This window comes from Psittacula echo (genome assembly GCF_963264785.1).
Source record: "Psittacula echo genome assembly, chromosome: 4".
Lineage (NCBI taxonomy): Eukaryota > Metazoa > Chordata > Aves > Psittaciformes > Psittacidae > Psittacula > Psittacula echo.
Window position 1 is genome coordinate 19,436,572 of NC_137738.1, and position 14,325 is coordinate 19,450,896.

At 36.1% G+C, this 14,325-nt stretch overlaps 1 protein-coding gene across 4 annotated transcripts in view; it reads left to right on the forward strand.

Moving 5' to 3' along the window:
* The window catches only part of BTBD9 (BTB domain containing 9), a 155,296-nt gene that overhangs the window by 121,380 nt on the left and 19,591 nt on the right, over positions 1-14,325 (forward strand). For 3 of the 4 annotated variants that reach the window (XM_080617071.1, XM_080617072.1, XM_080617073.1), the window contains 2 exons: positions 5,628-5,706; positions 10,522-12,006. In XM_080617071.1, the coding sequence (XP_080473197.1) occupies positions 5,628-5,706; positions 10,522-10,716 (274 nt within the window). In that variant the 3' untranslated portion in view covers positions 10,717-12,006. Of the gene's footprint in view, positions 1-5,627; positions 5,707-10,521; positions 12,007-14,325 lie in introns of those variants that run through there. The other variant, XR_013956760.1, reaches the window with a different exon arrangement.

Sequence of the window (14,325 nt, forward strand, 5' to 3'; positions counted from 1 at the left end):
CAGCATAGAAATTTGGCTTATGGCATTAGCAAGCAAACTGCTAATAATTTCATTTTGTGTAAGATATTTAAATATAAACTATATTTCTGGAAGCATAAAAAACCACCTCTTGAACTTGAAAAAGCTAAATTATATGATCTTATGCAGTATGAAAATGCTTCTGATTGCCTACATTAGGATATGGATATATTTGAAAATTGGTTACTACATTTAGTTAGAAAAATAATTACTACATTGAGTTTTACCATTGCTTAATTTGACTATGTTTTAATATTTTCTTTATGTAGTATTTTTTCTAAAGCGGCAAAAGTGTCAGTACTGAAGCTATGAAGCAGAGGTTACTAAAAGTTGTCTTTTACACTATAAGCTTGATAAAGATGTCAGAAAGTCAGCATAGACTTCATTAAATCTTTTTTTATGTCAGAGTTTTTATTCTGATAGGTCTGCTTTATCAAGCCCACATTCGGTTTCTACAATAAATCATATGCAATAAAATATTCATAGCAGTTTAGTAAGTGTTCTTCTAGAGGACAGGTATTTTGTTTAAATGGTGGGAGGGGCCAGTATTAGGGCAGAAATAACTACTAATTTTGTTCAGGTGCTTTCAGAATTATGTTCCCTATGGGAACTGTGTTTAGGATAGAAATTTGAGGGGAGTTTTCCCAGAAGGTGGGAGTGCAGATTTTTACTTGTCAATATATAAAGCTGTTATGTAACAAATATTGTGATAGATGATTTTTAATATTATTTATTCTCACATTTATTCTAGATTCTCAGTGTATGTCTCTTAACCATTTCTTATTACCTCTGCCATTAGTACTTCAAGTCCTTTTTGGCTTTTTTTCTCCTAATGAGACTGGATAAAATATATTGCTATCTCATCAATGGACTATTGCATAAATATAACCCAGATGCATAAATATAACCACAAGTTTTACCTCTGAGAGCTGCAGAGAAAAAGCTGTTACTTCTAGCTTGCACCTTCCTTGCTTCTTTGGAAGTGCCACATTTGATGGGCCACCTTTTTAGAGAGTGCTGTTATGGTGACAGCAAAATTGATGGAAACTCAGTCTTAGGTCTCAGTTTTGAGTGAGTAGACCAGGGGTAGGACTGCATTTAATTTTACTTAATTTAGAACCCAAAATATAGATTGATTCCACGTAATATTTTCCTCCTCATGCTTTATTTCCCCCCTCTGGCTTGGGCAGTGGAGGCTGAGCCAGCTACCCAGTTTGACTTCTGTGCTTTATGGGTCTGACTCTGAATTAATTTTTAAATTACAGCTTTAATAGGAGAGGGAGTACTACTTCACTTTATTGTTTAGTACTGTTATGGTGGAAAACATGTTTTTTATAGGCAATTTATAAGATAGCTGTAGACCTTTTTGGTATTTTACAAAGAAAAATGCCTGTATAACAATAACTGTTGCAGCATTTTTAGTGCACATTTCTGTGCTCATAAACCAAGGGGTGTAGCATCATGCACATCACGCAGAACATACTATGGTACTTCTTGAGTCTCTGTTGGCTTGTATATCTGTGCATGCAATTTTTTGTTTGGCAGCATCACTTGCTAGTTACTTGCTGCCTTGTTTACATCAGTACAGTCATAGACTGATGTATGGAAACACAACACAACTCATTTTCCTGTCATCTGCTTTTACAAGCACCTCCTCACTGTTCCATCATAATAAATGCTGTGTTTCTTTAAAATATGTTATATATGTTTGAAGTTGAAGAAGTCCGTATCCAAATAAGCTAAGAAGTATTTTGTCACTTACTGTATAGAATGAGGCATATGTAGACAAATATTAGAAAGTAAATTAGAGGTTACTTGTTGATATTTGACATTTTTTAGGGTGTGGTGTTCATTTCCACATTTGTTTCCAACTCTGCTTTGCTTTTCTTCTTGGAGTGGGGAACAGAAAATGGAGGTTATATGTCACCTTGGAAAATGAGGACAAACAATGCACACACATAAAAAGTACATGCTTAGACTGAGGCAGTTACAATTGTTGAATGAACAGTTACAGCTTGTTGAATGTTAGTTACAGGTAGTGGCTTTCTCTTTCATCTTACATCTGAACTTGGTTTCAGCTATAATCAGTGATGCTGTGGTGATCTCACTTTTCTGTAGTGCCAGTGGCTCATTAGAAAACCTCAATAAAAGATAAGCTTCCACTTCTTTCTTAATTTGTTCTTTCTGGAAGATAAGAAAATAATGCAGAAGGGTTGCTATTTATAGCCTATTATATGTAATAAATCTTTAGAAAAATAGGAGCTTTTCATAGAAGTAACTAGGCAAGGATTCCAAATGCTGAGAAAATCCATTAAATTTTTTACGAGGTGAATTGCTATTTTGGAGCTATAGTAGCTTAAGCAATAGCAAGTTATTGTTACAATTTACCTGGACATGAGTATTCCTTGCATTCTTCTTGCAATAGCGTAATAAAGAAAAAGACAGGAAGAAACATGAAAGTGGAGAGGTTTCTAAAGATTTTCTTCTTCCTCTGAACAGAATATGGTGAAGAGATTGTGGAATGTACAAAGCCATTGAGTTTTGAGTGACAGCTGTTGCTGTTGGACAGATGAAAGCACATGGCCCAAGAGTCTGTTTATGTATTTGAGCAGAGAAAGTGATTTTCATTGCGAGGAGCTCTAAGTGAGACAGGCAGAGTCAGAGAATAAGAGAGCAAAAGATAATTATCTGAATTATGTTCAGGCTATTATAGAAGACGAATATAGTTAAAATGTAATCAAATATGACAGGCTCACAGGATGCAAGCATGGCTGTGGAATGCTAATCATCCATTACTGCATCTCCTTAGGGGTGTCAGGCAGAACAACAGAGAAGTCTGGTGGCTGAGGTGAGATGTCGAGTGTTAAATAAAACACCATAGGACTGTAACAACGGTAATTTCTCTTGGGAAATGGAGTTGTGGTATCAGGAGACCTTTACTCACCAAACAACTTGTGCTGCATTTCAGCTTGAGGACCCTGGTATAAATCTGAGTAGGCTGGTAGTCCCAAGTCTTTGAGAGATGCAAACCTCAGCTTGAGGTAGTGATTATTTCTGTTGTGAAAGTGATGACCAGGGCTGCTTCAGATTGAGCAGCAAATCTAAAAGGGATCAAACAGCAAGACGCATGTGAAAGCCAAGAAAAAGACCAACACTGCCTGAATATCTAAAAAAGATAAACCCTGAAAAATTTATTTGTCACAGGTTCACTAATAAGGAGTATTTCTTTATCACAGAGATACAGAAAGTCCAAACCCAACAATATCAGTTTATGGGAGAAGTAAGTTCTGAGAGCTTCTTCATGACCATGTCATCGAATCATAGAATCAGCTGGGTTAGAAAAGACCTTTAAGATAATCAAGTCCAACCGTTACCCCAGGACTCCCAAGTCCACCACTAAACCATGTCACTGAGGGCCTCACCTACACAATTTTTGAACACTTCTAGGGACAGTGATTCCACCACTTCCATGGGCAGCCTGTTCCAATACCTGATCACCCTCTTGGTGAAGAAGTTTTTCCTGATATCCAGTTTAAACCTGCCCTGGCACAGCTCGAGGCTGTTACCTCTTGTCCTGTCACTTGTTACTTGGGAGAAGAGACCAGCCATCTCCTCTCTCCATCCTCCTTTCAGGTAGTTGTAGTGAACAATAAGGTCCGCCCTGAACCTCCTTTTCTCCAGACTGAACAACCCTAGCTTCTGTAGGATTTTAAACTCTTTTATTCAGAATAGTTTCAGAATAGTTTCCAAATCAATAAATAGAGAAATCTGATTTTTACATCACCACTCTCCTTGCATAAAGTGCATGTGTGTAAATGTGAAAGCATATGTATAATACACACTATTGCAATACTTTGAGAAGTAGTGTTACAATCATCTGGTGGTCCCAGCCGCTCACTTTTGGCCATGAAGAGAAACTGCCTGGCTGTAATATTAGTGGGAAACTCGAGAGATTTTCCCATGTTTAAGAAAAAAATGTTTAAATCGTTTAAGTCTTTCGGGTCTTGATACAGTCAACAAAATAGTTCATTCTTATTTTATATTTTATTTAGAGCTTGAAGAAACAACCTGAAATTTAAAATAAGGACATAGCCATGTAAAGGATATAAATAAACCATGCCCTTAGGTAGATAACTGCAGATAACTGCTGTACCTCTGAGGCCTGACATAGACTGCAACTTTCTATTATGATGGGTAACTCTAATTACATCCATTACTTCATGCAGTAATACCAGTAAACTACTTGAAATTAGGTCTTGATTGGGCTCGTAATCTTCTTTAAGCAAATATAACCTGACAGCAGTGATAAAAGTAATAGCCTACTAAATTAAACCCAGAAATGCTGTGTTTGTGACAGAGGTTTTCCTACTAAGGGAAAATTCAAGTTCTTGACAAATAGTCAGAAACCAAGCAGTTCATCCTGCCAGGCTTTGGGGTAGTCTGCTGGTGGCGTGTGTTTTATTCCAGTTTTGCTTTGGTCCCTTTATTTCTTACATGAACACTTCCAAAGGTGTTCTGAACACATTCAGGAAAACTATCCCATATTCTTCTTCTGTAATGAGTTAATCAAGTTATCCATTTTATTTCTGAAGCCTTCTGTGACAGTCTGGTTTTGCTAAAAATGTTAAATTGTGTATCCTGCTTTCACGTTTAATTAATACAAAATAATTTAAATTCTAATGTTTTCAAGTACTAATCTAGTGTAGTGGAAGAGTGGCATCAAACTGAGACCTCTAGTTCCCACTACTCTTTTTGTTTCTTCTGTTTTAACTCTCAATGTATTCTGTAAAGGTATTACACGAATACCATACACAAAGGTATGGTAAAAATTGCTGGTTTTCTGCTGTGTATTAGGCTGATTGAGGCGATGTACCTCACCCAGATCGGAAGAGTATGAATGAGGAAGGAAAATTATAGTGATCCCAATCTACTCCTGGTGCTCTCAGTCTAGCCCAAAAAGTTATACTCCAGCTCTGGGGATTGGTCTTTTCTCCCCACTGCTTCTGTGTCAGGATGGGGAAATACAGCCTGAACTGCAAAGAATGCTGTATGTCACCTATAATTTACTGGAAGGACCTTGGCCTGCACAAGGGAAGCTTGGCTCCTCTGCCTCAACTGCTCCACTTAGAGTAGGAGGAGTTTATTTGAGGTTTTGGGTGTGTGGGATTTTCTTCCCCTAGAGCTGTAATTTCTTTAACCAAGCTCTGATGAATTTTCATTAGTAGTTAACAGGTGGGTGCATTAACTTTTATTTATCTGATCTTTTGTTTACCTAATGAGTCAGTATTAGTCAAGGATTTTAGACTTTGATTCAGGCTTTTTTTCTTTTACCATTTTTTTACCTATGAGCAATAGTATGGGTATTATTCCTCCATACAAATTTTAGTAGCATACAGTATGTATGAAAACATATAAGCAGAGTCAAAGCACTTTAAAGATAAAAAGGAACAAGGAATGCTGGAAATGTGGGTGATGAAAAGTGTTTCTCTATTTACCGTATTAAGTGATAATAGTACATAATGTCACTTGAATGGATTCTCTGTATATTTTACTGCAAGCTGTTGTGACTGTGTTTAATATTGGTATGTCTTTCTGGAATTTTTTTGAAGATCCTGGCAAACAATCACTTTTGATAAACAGCCTGCATCTTTTATCAGAATAGTCGGAACGCACAACACAGCTAACGAGGTAAGGAACTTTTAAAAAAACCTGTATTCTTCATGAATATGCAGTAGCACAGTTTTCCAAAACTTGCAATGAAATTGATAATGCATTATAAAATATACTTGCTTCATTTTTCTTTCTCTGGCAATCTAGCAAAATAAGAATGAATGACTTTTGTATTGGAGTATTTGTGAACTGTGTTATCGTCTTTCTCGATTTGAAGGATTGTTGCTAGTCTGGGGTTTGCAAAATAAAGTGTTTCTGGCTTTGCCCTTTCCATAGTGCCGTCAGACGTTCCTGTTGGGTTTGGTTTTAAATTAATCCTTACTTGATGTATGATGAAAATACTATTTTAGTGCACTGGATAAAGGTGTATAGTCTCTGATTATTTGTTTCTTTCACCTTTATATTTTCTTTCTAATGAATAAATCATAAGAAGCATCTCAGTCTTCATAAGAACATCTTATTTGCATAAGATTCTCTTATAGTTAATTTTCATATCTGGTAAATCATTTACCAGAGGTTGCCAAACCAAAAGACTCTTCTCAATTCATTTTATACAGTAAAAAAATATTTTGCCCTGACTGACCGATCATCCTTTTGTTGTTTACTTGCGCTTCTGTCTTTTGTAATTGTTGTGTATTGTGTCAGATGAAGTCCAGATTTTACAGATTACTTCAGTAAAACAATTTACAATATGTGAATTTAAGAATATATGTAAGTCTTTGGGAAATTAGGACCTTATATGCTGAGCTTGTAAGAGGCACCAAAAGCTGCTGCTTCTGCGTGTATGCATGAGTCTCTACATCCCATATATGTAGTTCACCACAAATCATCGTATTTTCACACTTTAAAATAAACTCTGGATAGCACTATTAAATTTGTAGTAATTAGAGGTTGTCAACTCTAGGAGTCACAATTTCTGGTCATATTCAGCATTATGGGGTTGCTGGTTGTTACGCATTGGGAGAATTGTCAAATAGCATTGCTTATGTCCAATTTTAGAGCAATTATTGCAAACATATGCCCCACCAGATGTGAACATTAGTTCTTGGCAGACAGTTGGAAAGAAGCTGACCAATCAATTGAACTGAGAAAGCAGTTCTTTTTTTTCCTAAGCACTGTTTCTTGCAGTGTACACTTCAGTCTTAATCAGTGAGTTCTTAAAACTACAGAATCAGAAGCTGCCTCCAGGGCTGTTGTAGATGCATGAAGAAGGCCTTTTCCATTACTGATTCATACAGAGTGTCTTGTTTGCTCTCATGCCAGTCTCTGTAAGTTCTCATCTCTATTAAAAAAGAATGAGGTGCATGCAGTGTTTAAACTTAGCAAATCAGCCTATGGGAAACATTACCTCCAACTTTTGATTCGCAAAGGTAGCCTTAAGCCTGAAGAGTAATTGGCTTTTAAACACACTTCTAATTTCAAATTGGTTATTATTTCCAAGAAATACAATATCCTGTGTAGTTATTTATATGGAGCATGGCATAACTGTAGTGAAGATCAGTATGTGCAAACTGAGGTTACAGCTGTTCATGTAGAGGCTCAGTGGGACTATAAACAGATGCTGCTGTTCTAGGTCTTTTGCTCTTTTGTCTTTAAAATCTCTACACAACACTTTTTTTTATTATTTCTCCTAAAGATTGTAGAGGAGGAACATGATCAGCATGTACCTGTTACTGAATTGCATTTTTGATTTGCATTAAACAGATGCCCTGTAACATTTTGTCATAAATTTTCATTTTCCAAATCAGGTATCAAGATATTTTTCACACTTCCAATTTAACTAATAACAGCATAGCCAAATTCTTGGTTTGTTCTGGAGTCTATAGTCTCAGTAGTCTCTTCAGTAGGAACACAAGCTGTTTCCAGATTTACTTACCCGCGGCTGTCTGTGTTTATTTTATGTCAAACCACTCTCGTTTTAAGCAGTAGATGTTAATGGCAGCATATTCTCATCAAGGAGTTTTACTGTAATAGGTACAAAAATAGTCCATATTTGTTTTACTAATATATACCTTTGAACTTTGAAGTACGATCTGTACTTTCCAAAGGGAAGAGCTGAGTTTTGGAATTGAAAAAAATCCCATAAAATTTCTCTATTTTGTGAATTATTTCATCTTTTAAACTTACTGTTTCATATGCCAGGTTTTCCAAGTTTTGAAAGACATGTTGTTCACAGATTTTGGTGGGGTTTTTGGTTTTTGGTGGGGGTTTTTTTAAGTTTTTTTTTTTTTCTTTTGACCTGGCTTCCAGACATCCTGCTTTTATAAAGAAAAGGATTATTTTTCCTTAGTCCTTGCCATCATTTATTTGTCAGAAAGGTCACCTAATACTTCGACTGTTTAAGTTTTATCTTGTTGTTCTTCTTCAGTATTACTGACCTGGAAAGGACACATAGTTGCTGATGTGAGAGCTTTATCTTACAAATTACTGCATCAGTGTATATGTACTTGGCCTTCCTGCTTTATTTGTTAGACCTTTCTTAAGATCTCCATGAGAAGTATACCATGCCGTTGACATCACAAGATGATGCTGAACTGTCACCTCTGCCTTTTGAGAGAAACACATGCAGGATTGTTTGGTTTAGTAATATCATTCTGAAATAGGTAATTCTGATACTAGATGAAGCAGGTGAGCTCAGTTGTACTTCTGTGCTCTCTGCTTCTTTCATAAGCAGTACTCTGCTTATTGAAGTGGCAGAGTAACTGCAAACAGTGTTGTAAATTCACAGGCTTGTTAAGGTACCTAATGTTGAGTTGAGCATTAAGTATTAAAGAATCAGTAAAAAGGACAGTTACAATTTTAAGAATCGGGAACTTCAGACTTTGTAGACTAGTGTTAGCTAAACTGCAGTCACATCCATACTGTATTTAAAAAAGCATTCATTACTTTGTAAAGTGAAGTTTTAAATAAAAAAACACTACTGGTGTGGAATACAACAGAAACATAGAATCTTGTGACTTGGAGATCTCCATCACATTCATTAGGCTGTGCTGCCTTTAAAGGAAAGCATTGTCTTACTGAGGTGGCACTGATGAGGTAATACTGTTTTCTTCACATCCTGATGCTGATACAAGCAGCTGGAAAAATAGCTGTTACTTTAAAGCTGTTCACTTTACATCCCACTTTATATGGGAGTGGAATGCGTATAAAAGGGGCTTCTGAAGAAGCGTAGCTGAATGCAAAAATTGTCTTCTCAAAAACTGTAAACAGATGGAGAGAATTCATGCCACTGTAGAAATTAGTTCAGCTTTAGAAAAAAACTCATCAGAAAAAACAGAGAAAAACCATTTGTGCACATATGTCTGTGTGTGGGTATGGGTGTAGATTTATGATCTCTTCATATATGTATATATAAAGGCATAGCAATACATCTTTATTTGAGCATGTATTTATATATAGAAATATAAATGTGCATTCGTGTATATCTGTATAAAAAATATAAAAACCTGCAAGAATTCTTACACTGAGAGGCACAAGACAATATAATGGGGTTAAAAAACCCCCAGTGATTAAATACGGCTTTCTATTCATTTCATGTATGCTGCCAGAATTGAAATTAACTAGCTACCTTCACAGACCCTGGGGCTATTGCAGATGTGTTGCTGCAGTCTGTTCAATGTGCATGTGAGTGGGGGTGGTCAGAAAGAATAATAGGGTTTTCAGTTGTATTGCAGAAAGGATAGAAAATACAAAATTCTGTAGTCTTGTATGAATATGTAGTATACCCGTGTCTTGCTTATGGTATTTGATTTTTGCACACATTAATTTGAAGGGGTCTGGGAAAGGGCAGTTAAAAGATTGCCTTTGTGAGAACAGCTTTAAAGACATGATCTACTTGCAGGAAGAATAATAGAAAATGTCATAAAAGCATACAAAATTAAGTTAAAACAATATGTTTAAAATTCAGGATTTAATATTCATTAAGCTTTAGCTATAAAGCTACTATGCATGAGAAAATTAGAAGATTTTAAATTAGTATAAGAAAACATTTATTTGTTTAGTACATGGCAAAGCTGTGCAATTCATAGCAACAAGAATTCACATGGAAAGAAGTTTTGTAGCAATTTTAAAGAGTTCCTCTCCCTTCTCTCAGGCACTTCAAGAACAAGTAGAAGTAAGAGTAAGTAAAGGAGAAAATAAATTGGAAACAATGCTTAAACATACTTTTACTGTTTACTTACATTCTTTTACTCTAAGACACAATCACCTGTACAGTGGTCCCAGCTATTGTTTGAAAAATCAGAAAATGTTCACTGTTTGAAATGGAGTATTTCATCTGATGAAGCAGCGCCTTCTTGGATGCTCTGAATGCCTTTCTACATACTCCAAGATATGTCTGTAGTGCTACTGTTGCTGTTACAGCAGAGGGCAATCTTGAAATAGAATCATTTCCATAATGATTTAAATTTCATTTCTAGTGTGCATGAATATTCAGTCTTTTGAGGAAGTAATTAGATCATAAGATACGTTTAAGACAATATAATAGTTGTTGTCATCTGATACCATGTAGTAGATATTTATGCTACTTGGCAAAGAAAAAAAATAATTTACCAATATCTGTGTATGCTTTGTAACCATCTTTCTGAATTTTGGTGCCATATGTAAAGGTTGGTATTATTTGAAAGCCTTCTCTTAGTCCATTTGTATCTCTTTTAATATGTTTATGGCCCATGGATAGTTGTTTTTGACTGCATGGTGAAACATTCTAATTTGACTAAGTACTTTGAAACTGATCTGGCCTGCATACTTCCATATACACTTCGTCTTACTTTGATCATGCTTTTGCCAGCATTTAATTGTTTTGCCTTATCTTCATTTCTTTGTTCTCTCCAGGTGTTTCACTGTGTGCATTTTGAGTGCCCAGCACAAAATGGTACCCACAAGGATGAGAGTAGTAAGGAAGTGGCAGCAACAGAGGTGGGGACTGGTGGACAACAGCTTGTTTCTCGCCCTGTTCGAGCTGCAAGCACTAGTTCCCTGCATTCCCCTCCTGGATCCACCTCGCGTTCACATGCTCACCAACCGTAAAGGAGATTGAAAGGGGGTTTTAGCACCCCTACTGACGTTACATAAAATGATACTAGGAACCTTCTTGTGCTGGCACCTTTTCTTTCTTTCTCTCTTTGAACAAAGGGGACCATGTCTGAAAGCTGGAAACACTGAAATGGAAAAGGCTTTTCCCAAGGACATGAAGAGTCTGCTTCACTCTCTTCAATTTGTTCAAATCAGGCTGGTCTCCGAGGGGGGAGAAAATAGGTCTTCAATCTTCATCAAGTACCCCATTAACACCCTACCTCTCTAATCTAACCAAGTCAAGGAGAACAGAAGAAAAAAAAAGGCAGAGCTACAGTGGAAATCTAAAATGACTCAAGCAGAATGGAAGGTATATGAAATAAGTATTTGTTCCCTGAAGGCTCCCATTAGCAAAGAGAATGTTTTGGAACACATCAGTCCAGAACATATGTTATTTTTAAAAGTTATTCTTCATTCACATTCTTTGTAACTAGTAATCTGTTTTCTAAATTGTTTTGACGCTGTATTCCACTATGTCTCTTATTTGTGGCTGTAGCAAATGCTGTGCAGTAGATTAAGGAAGTATCAAACATGTTTACCTGCTGAGATGAAAATTCCTTCATTCATCAGTGGGATGACAAGAAAAGCCTTCATGATATCAACAAACTAATTAATGAATGCTATATTAGTCTTGACCTTAGTTGACTTTTCAAAGTACAAAATTGTCATTTATTACACTCAAAAAGGAAATTCCTAACTCAAGCATCCACTTTGAAGAAAAATGTATTTTCTGTTCCTGAAGATGATTAGTTAAATTTTGCCTGTATTTCTAAGAAAACTTGCAATAGATCATCAAAAATGGTTTAGAGAAGTGGAACTGAAACTGGTCATTGACAAGCAGTTGTTCGAACATGAAAAGAATTTGCAGATACTGTTTTTTTCTAAGTAAAAAATGTTGTACAATCTGAAGCTGAAAATTCAAAGGCCGTGTGTCCATAAACCTTTCACATAATCTTCATAAAATATGATGCTTTACACAGCATTGTAAAAGATCTGGCTTTTACTTTGCAATCACAGAATTTGTTATTCATCTGTGTCTGTCAGGATTACATTGCCTGCTACTTTGGTTATTCTAAGCATTTCCACACTGATGATGAAGCAGTCTCTTACTCTCCAGATCCACGTGGCTTTTCGGAAGAGCTCCATTCCGGTCTTTCAGTATGGGATAAAGTGATTTTGTATTAAGACAAACGCTGATATAATTGGCTAAATTGATTAGGGGGGTTGTTACTCCTCACAAAGTATATTATATTGGAAATGTCAGCCGTCCAGTTTTATGAACTTGGAATTTCTTGTGGTGACAAATAGCCTTGTCAGAAGAAAACAAAGCTAGTGTAGGATAAATATGGTTTTCCTTTGCATAACCATAGTGATAAAGTGAGTTATATCAACATAGGAAATAGTATGTTAATTTATCACACTAGTTAATTTGAAAGAATTTCCCTGTTGGTTACTGGTTGTGCAAAACCAGAAAGAAATATAACAAGTGGTAGCAATAAATCAGTAGAAACTTCAGAGGAGAAAAGCTTCCTTTTTCATGATTCAAATAAAATTGATTAGGCTTTATCAATAATAATATACTATTTCTCATTGCCAAATCGCAGTTGAGCTCTAACATTTGCATGCCGTCCCCTCCCCATTGCTGTCTTCTGACTTGTGAATGTCTGTCGGTGAAGATGCATTCCCATTGCATTACAGATAGTTTAGAATATTTGCCACAGGTGCCTCAGGCACTCTGGAGTTCTGAGGCAGGATACTGCTCGTGCCAGCAGCACCTGGTCTAGGGTGCTGATTACCTTATGGCTTCACAGCCTTTAGAGCATGAAATAATTGAGACCAGTTACAGGGGACGTAACTCTTGTTTGAGTGTAGGTCAAAAAAAATTTACTTCCTTAGAAAAGCTTTCTGGCTTTACTTTTCAATTCTGGTCAATCCATGCTAAAGGTACTAAGAAGCATGGAGCATGTCTTGTCGTTGGTAGATAAGTTCTTCCATGTCAGTAGTGGTATTTCTTTGCAGTTTGAGCAAAGGGCATAACTTCCTAGCTCTGAGACTTTAGTAGTCACCATTATAGACCGTTTAAAAAAAATAAATAATATTTTAATAAGTTAGTGCCAGCTGTTCTGAGTCCAGGCTTTTGGAGAAAGAACAGGATTTTCAGCTTGTAATCTTTCTGCAAAATTAATTTTTATGATAAAAATAAGTCTTGTAGACTGTAACCTACTGCACATCTTTTTGATCTTGTTGTATGACTCACTGTTGAACTGAAATGTCTGTTTATTTCCCATGACGTTCACCTTCTGCTTAGAATCTGAGTGAACTGATCTGAACAATTCCCAAATCAAAAGCTATCAAGTACCACAGACCTTCCAGTCCCCACAAAATCAATCACAACTTAAAAACTTTCCATTGTCCCTTCAATACAGGTGAATATAAATTTTTAGTATTAGACTGACTCTCAGTCACACATGGCCTTTCTTAATGTCTTCATTTTCTTCTGTTCTTCTCAGAATCTGTAACTGGGGTGAGTCCAATGTGATCATAGAGCTCCCAGGCATTTAAGACAAACTTCATATTTTCTGGTGGCCTCGTTTTCTCCGTTTTTCTTCCATAGGTTGAACTCAGACAGGCTGAACTCATGGAACTCAGTAAAGCTCTTTCTAAAGTATCTTTATTTATTTAATTTATTCCAAGTGCATTTAAAAGATTTTTATTCATGGAAATGTACAGCCAAACGTATCTGGGAAAATTAATTTCTGAAATGAGCAAAAACTGTGCAGCCATTGCAAATCAGCTCTAGACCAAATTCAAATGGCATGTTAAATGGAGTTACGATGAGAGAAGTTAATCCATGTCTAATGTAAAAGACAATACAGAGGAGGAATCACCCATTTTGTTAGAGAAGGAACGGTTCTTTGTTGCCATTCTCTTCTTTCAGAGCTCAATTTCTTTTTTTCCTCATGAAAATCAGTTTTTCTTGTTTATTATGACAAGCTCAGTGCTTCACAGTATTGCTGAAAAATTCAAATGAATTTAATGCATCTTCAGCTTTACTAATGATAACATTAAATTAGAGAGTTTTCAGTTTAGTATCTGATTTGATGAGCTGGTTTCCATGAAAGAAAGTGAGAGATGTCCATAATTGTCCCACTCTAAGTAAATTTTTTTCAACCAAATGCACGCGAGCATCTACTTGTTATTCAGTGATGTATTGTGCAATTAGAAGAGTCAGTATGAAAATTAGAAGACAAAGTTAATGCCGTTCTTGTCTGATTGTTTTGTGTTAGTGGTTCTGGTTATACAGTGATGCCCACTCAGAGACACTCAATAAGGAATTAGAACTTAGATGTGATTTCACAGAAAGTAGACCTTGCATTTCTCTATGAAAGTATTATTTGGCTTAGATTTTGACAGGTGTGTAAATCACTGTCAAATGGACAAGTGAATGCATTGGTAATTTTACTGTTTGTAGTCAGCAAATAATGAGAGCCAGAAAGAGTTAATGTGTTCAAGAGTAGACATTTTATGCCATCATATCAGTTGCCAGAGGACTAAACCATGCTT